Source organism: Monoraphidium neglectum (assembly GCF_000611645.1).
Source record: "Monoraphidium neglectum strain SAG 48.87 unplaced genomic scaffold scaffold00958, whole genome shotgun sequence".
Lineage (NCBI taxonomy): Eukaryota > Viridiplantae > Chlorophyta > Chlorophyceae > Sphaeropleales > Selenastraceae > Monoraphidium > Monoraphidium neglectum.
In genome coordinates, this window is record NW_014012670.1 from 1 (window position 1) to 10406 (window position 10406).

Genomic DNA, 10406 nt, shown 5'->3' on the forward strand with positions numbered 1-10406 from the left:
CGCCGCCAGGCAGCACAAAGCCAGCCTAATCTACCATGCCCACCCCCTCCATCCCGCCAACATGCCACACGAAAGCATATAAGCCCCCTACCAGCCCCTCCAACCCCCTCCAACCCCCCGCCGCCTGCCGAAACATCCAAACTCGGCCGCCGACCAAAAACGGTGGTCTCAAATAGGGTTACAACAGAAACAGATGAGACATGTGAAGGGAACCCATGGTAATGCTGTAAACAGCGGTGATGTGGCACGCCTACAATACAACATGCCAGTGCAAACCTGAATTGAGACCTGTTAAATGGGTACACACTCACTACCGGAACCGTGCCAAGAAGCAGTGAGGCTGTGCAGATGCAGTAAAAAGTACCTAGAGTTTGACAAATGCACACAAAACCGTGTCAAATGAGGCCCACACAGTTTCCAGCTGGATGTAGTGTAGCGAGCAAGCGTGCAGGGCAACTTGCCAGCATTCCAAGACGCAAGACAAGGTGTGTTTGGCTTGTGGTGAACAGCAAATCAGACATTCTGGCGTGTGTCAACCAGAATGGGTGAGACTGCACACATGGTAGGGCATTGTGGCAAACAGCGTCCTGGGATGCAGTCTGGTACCCGACCTTATCGGACCCACTCGATTTTGGCGCCTACATTGCAGCAAGGTGGCCGAACCAACAATACCCTTCTCCAACGACTGCAAAGAGAACCTTCGTACCTTGCCTTTCCGCCGCGGACAGCAGACGGAAACACCAGGATCCCCAGGAAAACCAGGAGCCAGCAGCGGCGCGGGTTGCATGAGCACAACGCTTGCCCTGTAGAAGTCCCACGCCTCCCGGCCCAAAGCGGCTATGCAACCGCTGGAGCGGGGCGAAGTCCTTAAGGTGGGGCGCCGTGCTGACGAACCCACTGTGACGGACAGCCTGCGGCGAACAGCCTCAGCCACCTCCCTCCTCAGCCGCATCAGGCGGTGCCTGCGCCCTGCCTGGACCCTCCGCCGCCCAGTGCCGTCCTGATGGTGTGCACCAGCAGCTTGAGCAGCATCTTGGGGGACGTCAGGGCGGCGGGAGGCTCCAACATGTGCATGACCCTGTGGGTGAGTTGACGGGTGGGGAGTGAACGAGCCACGCACATGGGAGAGGGTGATGCGCCATTCTCGGTCTCAGCGTTGCAGATAGCCAGCATATGGCAAGAGCGCAAGCAGAAGCGACCACGTGCAACCCGGGTGCTGTGGCCAGGTGCTGTGGCCAGGATGCTCACTTCATCATTGTGGCGTGGGCATCTGCATCCGTCCGGCTCATCCTGCTGATCTGAAAGACACGCCCGGGGGGAAGGGGGGTTCAGGTCGCTGGCGCATCATGCGGGAGGTTTGACGGGCTCAAGCTTTCAAAGTCACATGTGCCTCGCCACCTCAACCCTTCCTCTATCGAATTGCCCCCCCCCCCCTCTCCAAAGGCAGTTGGGCGGTTCACCCCGGGCATGTGCAACGCCCAAGCCAACACCTTCCACCCGCCTCGATCCACAGTGTGCCCACACCTGCATGAAGATGTGATTGATCATCTTCTCCGTGGGAGTGTGCTCAAAGCCCGCCACGTACACCGCATCGCTTCCGGTTGCCAGAGCCCACGGGATCGCCACCAGGCCCCCCACGCCGCGCATGAACGTGCGCGTCGCGCTCGGCAGCGCGCCTCGCGCCGCGGTCAGCCACTGGGCGGAGGCGTCCGGCGCGGCGTCGGGGGTGGCCCTGGCGCTGCTGTGCAGTGCGCCCTCCAGCTGCTTCCCCAGTGCCACTGCCTCCAGCACCGCCACACTCATGCCCTGGCCTGAGGGGTCAAGACGCATTCACAGGGGTGCGTTGTGGATGGGTGGCCCGGAGAAGGGGGGGCAGCAGGGGCGCAGGGACCGCGTGGAAGCCGGGCAGGGGCGACGTTCCGCAGCCTGACAGAGAGATGGCGTTATGCACAGCAGACAGCCCATCAGGCCCCTGCATGGGGGATTGCAGCGCATCAGGCGCTCCGCCGAGGCGCTCGCCCAGGAGAAAGGAGCGCGCACCGTATATCTGGAGGTCAGTTGGGCGTCACAAGGTGGCGGCAAAGAATGGGCGACCACGGTTGAGAGGGGGGAGGGAGGGGATTGACCTGAGGCGATGTACCGTTGCTGCGGCCCGCCCCGCACTGCAAGCCGCACGCGGGCTGAAGGCATCCTCCGGCACCGTGCACGGGCCAATGCCACGACACCACATACCCCGCACCCAGCGCCCTGTGCCCTGCCTACCCACCGGGTTGAATGCGCAGACGCCATCCCCGAGCACCACGAGGCCGCCTGGCAGGTCAATCTCCTCGTACTTCCTGGGGGGCGGGGGCGACATAGCGAGGGGCCAGGGGGGCCGGGTGTGGGACATCGGGCTCCCACAAGGGGAGACAGCGTGGACGGAAATCACTCGGGCAAGGCGCCGAGTGGGTGAGTGGGGCAGCGGTGGCCCACTTCCCGGGGAAGAGATTAGGTGGGGGAAAGGGGCGGTGCGGCTGTTCACAGGCCACGCTTGGCTGGTGACAAGGTGGGAGCGGAGGCTGAGCATCCAGTGCAAGTATCGACTACATTCCTGGCGCACGTTTCCTAGCGCACGTGCAGGCAATCGACACACACACACACACACCTGACCAACCACCCACCCACGCATGCCGAACATCCGCCATTCGAACGCACGCGCGGAGACCGACCTGCGGAAGTTTGCTGTGCGCTCGTACATGCGGATGTCTCCGATCCTCTTGGCGCCACGCAGCGCGGTGGCCAGGCTGGGGTGGGGCATGTCCTCAGCAAACTGGGTGATGGCCTCGTCAGTGCCCTCGCAGCGCTCCCCCAGGCGGCCCGTCAGAATCAGCTGGCAGGGCGCGAGGGCGTGTGGAGGGCGAAGGTGCGTTGGCTCATTGTGATTGTGCAACTAAGTCGGGGTTGAGGGGTCCACTATGGGCCGCACCGCGGTTGCGATGCGAGCGTTGCAGACGACACACACAACGACGGGAAATGCAGGGTTTAGTGCGAGTGCGTCGTCCCCCCCCCTTTTACGTGGTGGCGGCCGCCCTCTATGGGCAGGAGCATCCCGCTGCGCGAGTCAGGGGGCTGCGTGAAAACCTGGAGCGGTGGGTAGTGCCATTGCAGGGGTGGGTGGGGGGGGCGTGGAAGAGTCAGGGCAATCCCGGGGGGTGACGATGCCAGACGGGTAGAGCAATCGGCGTCAACAGCCCCTGCGTCCCAGAAACGTGCACTGAGCCACCGCCACCACAGGTCATGAGCCCCCACCATGACGGGGTGGATGCCGGGGTGCGTGGCGGGGTCCAGCTCGTACACTGCACTCGTGTAGACCTGGCCGCACAGGGAGCAGGGAGCAGGCGCGGTCGCAGGGCCAAGGGGGTGGGCGCGGAGCGAGGGCGCACGGCCGGCGTGTGTCCTGGGACGGCGGCGCGGCTGGGGTGGCAGCGAGGGCGCCCAGCGATCACCGCCGACCGCAGGGGCGTAGCTGTGCTGCGTCACCGGGCATGCCCCCAAATGGCACCCAACCGCACGCAGTGCTGTGCTAGCCGGGGCTCTGCCCCAGAACACAAGTCTCTGCAACAGAAAGCCGCCGGGCGGCCAGGGGGGGCCTGCGAGCCGACTCTGGGGGCACCCCCAGCCGCCTCACACACCACACCGTGTGTGAGCTGCCGCTGGACCGCTGGCCAGGTGGTCAAGCTGTGCAAGACCCTGCCCAAACACTCCCCTGATAATGGCCAATTCCCCCCACACCCACCAGGCGCGAGTCGACGGTGACGGTGTCAGGGGTGGCGCAGCCTGCGGCCTCCAGCCACTCTGGTGTGCGGCTGCCGCGGCCGGACGCGTCCACCACCAGGTCGGCCGGCACCACGCGGCCCCCGCGCAGCTTCACGCCTGGGGAGCGCAGGGACGGGGGTGGATGCCGCGTGGATGGGTGAGATTGATGACTGAGGTGGATCCATGAGGCGACAAAAGCGTGATTGGCTACAGGCGCAAGCGCAGCGGACGCTTCAAGCGGGTCGCGATGACCCGCGTGCGGGCTCGTCGCAACTGAAGGAACAGAGAAAGCACGTTTGTCGCTCGCGCATGCGCTTCGCTCTCGCCGCGCCCGGCCGGCGAGTCACCCACGCACCTGTGACGCGGCCCTGGGCGGCGCCGCCGTCGCCGGGCGCCATGGTGAGGCCCTCCACCACCGCCCCACTGAACGCCTTGACGCGCGGGCAGTCGCGCCGCACGCGCAGGCGCAGCTCGGTCTCCACCAGGGAGCGCGTCGCCATGAGCATCTTCGCGGTCACGGCAAGAGTTGGTGGGTCAGGGGGAAGAGTTGGTGTGGGGCCTGAGGTGAGGGAGCTGCTGCGGTGGTCACTGGCATGTGGTCTTTGGGCCAATCTCAAGGTTTTAACGCCAAGGGGACCGGGACAGTAAAAGACGCTCGTTGCATGCGAAGCGCGATGCAGTTGCGCGCCCGCTGATTCGGAGACACCCCCGCCCCCCGAAATTCAAACACCACCGTGTCAGCGCACCTCAAACACGCTGTAGGTGTGCTCGAACTTCCCGCCCACGCGGCCGTCGTAGAGGTCCCACGACTGCGGGCTCGGCACACCCACCGCACCCGCAGCAAGCAGCTCGCCGCGCAGGCCTGCGGCGTTGATCAGGCGCGGGGCATGGGTGTTGAAGTGAAGGAGCAGCTGATAACAGCAAGGGTGATGCCCATCGATAGGAACAACAGTGTCTGGCAGCGTCACCGCACAGGCACAGGCCGCTGTCCACAAGCCCTGTACCCCCACCCGTTCCCAAGCCTGATTATTGACGGCGCCTTGTTTCACCACCAGCTAACCCGCCAGGCCCCATACATCCACCAATAACCCCCACCCCCTCATCCCCACCACCAAGAACAGCTCACCAGGGAAGAGCACCTCCAGCTCCTGCAGCCCGCGGGTCAGCATCACCTGCACAGGGGTGCAGGGGGGGGACAAGCACAGCGCCGACAAGGAGGCAGCAATGAGGCGGATGGTGGCAGATCGCAGCATGCGCTTTGGACACTAAGCGGCTAAAGCAGGGTCGTCTGCTGTAGCCCTGTGGTTTTGCTGGTGCTGGTATCCACCAAATGTGAGGGCTGCGACCCAGGCAACTGCCACAGTCATCCGTGCCCCCCTCACGTGGGGCTGGGAGAACTGCGGTACGCCGCGACGCCGCGCGGCGACGGCCTCAGACACGTCCGCGAGCCCCGGCGCCTGCGCCGCCGCGGCCGCGTCGTTGCCGGTGACGTCATCAATGAGCTGGCCGTCACGCTCCAGCAGGATGACCTGGGGGGGGGGGGAGCATGGGCGGGCAGCAGCTGAGCAGGGCGACAGTGGACCAGGACGACAAATGAAGAGCATAGGAAGCGCGGCGCCCTCCGCCCACCGCAAAAGCGTTGCTGTTCGCGTTGCCATGTGCCTTGCCAGAATGCACACTCAAGGCACCCTACTATCTGGTAGGGCTTGACCTGCTGCCTAGGAAGAGATGCAACATGCTAGGCAGAAACCAGAGGCTGCAACCTCAAAATCAGGTCGGCGCTACAGTGCCCGCCCTGACTGTTTGCAGTGCCTGCCTCGACAGGTGAGGGGACGCAACCACCTCGCGTCACACCCACCTCGTCAAAGTGGTCTGCCAAGACCCTGGCCGCGGCCAGCCCTGCCACGCCGCTGCCGCACACCACCGCCCTGCGGCGAGGGGGCAGGCCGGCCAGTGTCAGGACACACTTTTCAGGGGTAGAGGGCGCCGCGACCCACGTCGCCGCCTGGCATTCTCGCGCACCTGAGACCGGTTGCTGGCGACTCTGGGGGCAGCTGCCTCTGCTGCCCTGTCGCCACAGAGTCGATAAAAGCCTCGGGTGCAACCGCCGCGCTGCGCGCCACGATCCGTGCGACCCTCGCAAAGGGCACCAGCTCGAGTGGTGTGTGGCTTGGGCGCAACTCGGGGCGCGCCCGCTGCACACGCTGCGCTGGCCGAGGTGCTGTCCTTGCCAAACATGCGCTTTGACGCGCATCAGTAGCCCGTAAGCTGCGTGGTTGCATGTTCAGCTGCATCACGATATCTCCGATAATGATGCCAGCTAGCCGGTGAATGTCGCTGGTTGGATCGGTTTATTTGAATGACGCACGATGCTGTAGGTCGCGCGCTTTTCACACTGTTGTAAAATGGGTCGTAGAGCAAGCACTGTGGCAGCTGCCTGTTGGTGGCCACGTCGCTGGTCGCGCTTGTGAGCTTGTCACCCCCACGCAGGTTTCATCAGCATTACGTACCGAACTAGGCAGACCGTGTCAAGCGCACCCAGCGATAGCTACCCGCATCACCACAATAAATGCACTCAGGAAGCCACGCGTTGCCAAGTGCACAATGGCCTCTGGCGCTGTCATCTTGTGCAAGTCGAGGCTGTTGCTGGGGGGTGCGCTGGATGCTTTGGGCCACCTGCCCCACCCAAACCCAGGCTGTGTTGAGGACTTTGACAGCCTGCCGCAAGCCACTCTCAGACTGAAAATTTGCAGCCTTGCCGTTACAATGTCGCTATGTCGCACCATGGGGGAGGTGGTGCTTGGTCTTCTTTGTGGACCACCGGCACGGATGTGCACTGGAGCGTCCAAAGTAAACCGCCCATGGGGCAATGAACTTTGGATTGATGTGGTGCGACAAAGCAAAGCTTTCCCAAATGTGATGTCATCATATACGCAAGATCTGCGTGGCCACACGTGCTCAGTGAATGTGAGCTGCGCCTGTCAAGACCGCTCGACCATCCACGATCACAAGGGAGTCTGGCAGAAAAATCGGTGCATCGGCGAGGGAGCACTCACGCATGATTCTCATATGTAGGATACGGCGCCCCAGGCTCACAACGTCACGAGTAAAAGGCCTGGGTGCCTCGCCATGAGCGCCCTCGCAAACGCGGGCTCAACCCCGTGGTCAAACGCCCAACTTATTCGCACCATCGGCGGCCCCGCCGCCGCCGCCCCCTCGTCTCCCTGCATCTCTTCGCTTTCCTCCTCCCCCCCGCAGGACCGCCAGTCCTCCCGCCACCTCATCGGCGCCACCATGCGCTCAAGCTCCCACGGCGCGACCGGCGCCGTGGGGGACCCGTCGTCCGGTACGGTCAGCCGCAACGACAGCGCCCTCATCCGCCGCAGCTGCGGCAGCGCCAGCAGCAGCAGCGGCACCAGCTCCGCGCGCAGCGGCGGCCGCGGCGGCGGTGGCACGGCTTCGTCGTGCTCGTCGTCGCAGCGCTGCCTGACCCAGCAGCTCTGCGCATGCAGCTCCTCCAGGCAGCCGCCGAGCGGGCTCTCACCCAGCACCCTCAGCACCCTGTCCGCGCCCTCCACGACCCCCTCCAGGCGCAGGCGGCGCAGGCCGCCCCACTGCCGCGCTATCTGGGAGAGCCTCAGGCTGGCTTCCACGTCCAGGCCTGTGCCTGCGGGGAGCCGGGGGTTGGTGGCGGCATACGCCGAGTCAGGGGGGCCGGGCGGTGGTGTTCTGCTGGCCCGCATGCAGTTGAGGACGCCACCAGTCGCCGTCACATGCAAATCCGGAAGGTATGGCTGTCCTCACAACTTGACAGGCCACGTCATGCAACAGCAACGGCTCCACCTGCATTCAGACACGGCCGCGAGGGTCGAACATCACCGTTGATCTTCCAACCCAGGCGCAGCTGCAGCCCGCCAGCGACCGAAACCGCATCGGCACCCTCCGCAGCAGGCGATGCCGCCGAGTCGCCCGGGGCGGCCGCCACTCCCTCGACGGCGCCCCCGCGCCCAAGCGGCAGGCGCAAGAGGCTCCCTGTGGCCGCAATGGGCTGTGTCACTGTCATCCATGAGGGCCCCCCATGCTCAGAGCTCTTGTCGCCCAAAGACAGCACCCTCAGCCGCCGCAGGCCGCGCAGGGCGGGCCCCGGGCGGAGCCCCGAGGTTAAGCCCTCCACATAGATTTCTTCGAGGTTGGGCGCGATCCGCCACAAGTCTCCGCGGACGTCCGCGTCGTGGCCGCCCTCGTCGCGCGAGTGCAGCAGGGCGGCCCTCAGCACCCGCAGCCGCGGCAGCGGGGGCCGCGACCGCCGCGAGGCGCGAACCGGGCCCGGCCACTGTGGGCCTTCTAGGATGATTCCCCTTGCGATCCCCAGCTCCCGGAGGTTTGGCAGGTTGAAACCGACGATGTCCCGCAGGGAATCGGCGGCCCTGTGCCGCGGGGAGCAGAACGGGCTGTCTGGAGTCATGTTGCAGCGCTCCATGAACCTGGTGTGGGGCGGGTGCAGCACGTTAAGAAAACACTCGTGTACAGCGTGCCACCAGGGTGGCGTTTCTGGGGTGCAACCTCTGCGGAACGGTCGCGTGCGGGTGAGCAGCCACTGCGGGCGCCGCAACGCCGCCCCGAGCGGCAACGGTCCGTTCCCCGCAGAGCGCCATCCAGCTGCCGGAGGTGCCTCTCGCCATGGTAAGGCATGATGCTGCGCCCGGTTCCCAGTGACACCCAGCGCCTTGCCGCCATGCCAGCACACTGGCATGCACTCGCGGGCCGCGTTGATGCAGCAAAAATCGAAAGTGGGGGGCAGGGGTGGGCGGGCGCTCACGGCTCGGCGGTATTCCCTAGCATGAGGGCGGTGACATTCCGGAGCCCATCTCCTGCGAGGCAGGCGAGCATCCTCAGGTTCTCCCGGTCCCTGGAGGCCAGGAGCTCCAGCCGCCGCTGCGCCAAGCCAAGACGGGGGCGGCGCACCGACCGGCGGATGGGCGGGGGGATCCGCGGGTAGAACGACGGACGTGCGCGCGCAGGACAGCGGCCAAATCAAGGTCGCCGCCGTGGCGTTGACCGTGGGGGCGCGTGTGCAGGGTCGGCGCTGGCATACCCTGGTGAGGCTCCAGGCGTCACTGTCAGCGGTCGTACGTGCACGTTTCTTTCAAAGACACCGCCCGTGCATGGGCGCCACCCACCAGTGCCGAGAGTCCATCAAGCGCCGGCGGCGCGACGCCGGGGGGCCAGGCCGCCAGCGAGAGAGTGCCGAGCGACGTCGCCGCGGGCAGGAGCCGCCTGACTTCGCGCGCGACCTCGGGCAGCATCTCAAAAAGCAGCTCGAGGGCCTCCAGGCGTCCGACCAGCGGCACCAGCGGCGACGGGTAAAACATGGGCGTACTGTCGCCTTTCTTGCGTGGCATGCAGAGGCTCAGCTTGCGCAGGCTGGACAAGCCGTCCAGGTGGGCAAGCGACAAGATCCTCTCCTTGACCGTGGAGGTCCCGGGCTGCGTGTGAGGGAGCGTGCCCTTGGGCAGGAGGCGGACGCTGACGCCGCGCAAGGTGCCATGGGCAGCGGCGGCGCGGGCGATTTGTGAAATCAGCGGAGGGTGGCCTGGGACGCGGCGCACCTGGGTGGGGGTGAGGGTGGTTTGGCGCACAGCTAGTGAGGGTGTGGCGTTCACCACAGCGCGTTGGTGGCTCTGCATGGGAGCCATCTGATGCAGCTGACGTGGAATGTTTTGCGACGATCATCACCGCCGCCGCGAGGCGGGCGGACACGAGGGGATGCCCCCTTCCCCCTTGGCCGTGCGGGCGCGTCAGCTGCTCAGGGGAGCTGGTCCACATTCCCGAGTGCTGGATGCTCCTAATGCAGTGATGTGAAAGGAAGCTTCCTGGCTGTGTCCAACATCTTGACGACCCTCTTTGCCGGCCCTCGCCCTCACTAGGCCACCCTGGCGCCTCACCGCAGTCAGCCGGGGAAGCTGCTCCACGTCCGCCATCTGCTGAGTCAGCACAAAGATGTTGCTGCACAGCTTGGTCCAGCGCTCGGAGGGGACCATGTCTGGACCAAAATCGTATCCTCGGTGATTGAAAACGAGCACTTTGGCGCCTTGCATGCGCCTGCACGTCATGGTGGGGAGTCGTGCAGAGTAGGGGGAGGGTAGCGGCAGTTGCATGCTGCCCGCTGGGGGGTGCGGCGCAGCACTGGCGAGGGCGCACGGTGTCCCTCCAACCCCAACACGCGCCGCTGGCCGCGCATGGCCAGGGGGCGAGGGCGCATGTTGGCGCCCGCCGGGCCTCCTGGCTGCAGCTGGCCGCGCTGCGGCGGGCGCGCGCCCTCGGCTGCCGGGCCTGCAGCCACGGCCTCACCGTGCGGTATCTCTGAGCTCGTTGGGCTGGCAGCCGATCGACCCCTCGTAGCAGCTGACGCTGAGGACGTCTACGTATCCGCTGTCAATCACTTTTCGAAGGCGCCTGCTCGTCCCCCTGAGCGGGCCCAGGGTGTACACTCGGCCGCCCGCTGGCACCAGCCAGGCGATCAGGACCTCCCAGGCGCCTTACGCGTCAGTGACGCCAGGTCGGGGGACGCGGGCCTGTTGCTGCTGCTGCCGTGACTGCTGCTGCTGCTG

The 10406-nt window shown here is 65.6% G+C and overlaps 2 protein-coding genes across 2 annotated transcripts; both read right to left on the reverse strand.

Annotated features, from left to right (window-relative positions):
* Nucleotides 1-951: 951 nt before the first annotated feature.
* On the reverse strand, nt 952-4301 carry MNEG_6083 (hypothetical protein; the record flags this gene model as incomplete). The annotated part of the gene is made up of 9 exons (XM_014045440.1): nt 952-1078; nt 1249-1298; nt 1525-1811; nt 2263-2336; nt 2709-2869; nt 3055-3120; nt 3289-3351; nt 3776-3912; nt 4151-4301. The coding sequence occupies 9 exons, from the start codon at nt 4299-4301 to the stop codon at nt 952-954; spliced, it is 1116 nt and encodes a 371-aa protein (XP_013900894.1).
* Nucleotides 4302-4532: 231 nt separating this feature from the next.
* MNEG_6084 (hypothetical protein) lies at nt 4533-6419 on the reverse strand (the record flags this gene model as incomplete). The annotated part of the gene is made up of 5 exons (XM_014045441.1): nt 4533-4657; nt 4922-4967; nt 5178-5324; nt 5654-5723; nt 6334-6419. 5 exons carry the CDS (start codon nt 6417-6419, stop codon nt 4533-4535), a joined length of 474 nt encoding a protein of 157 aa, XP_013900895.1.
* Between the last annotated feature and the right edge of the window lie 3987 nt (nt 6420-10406).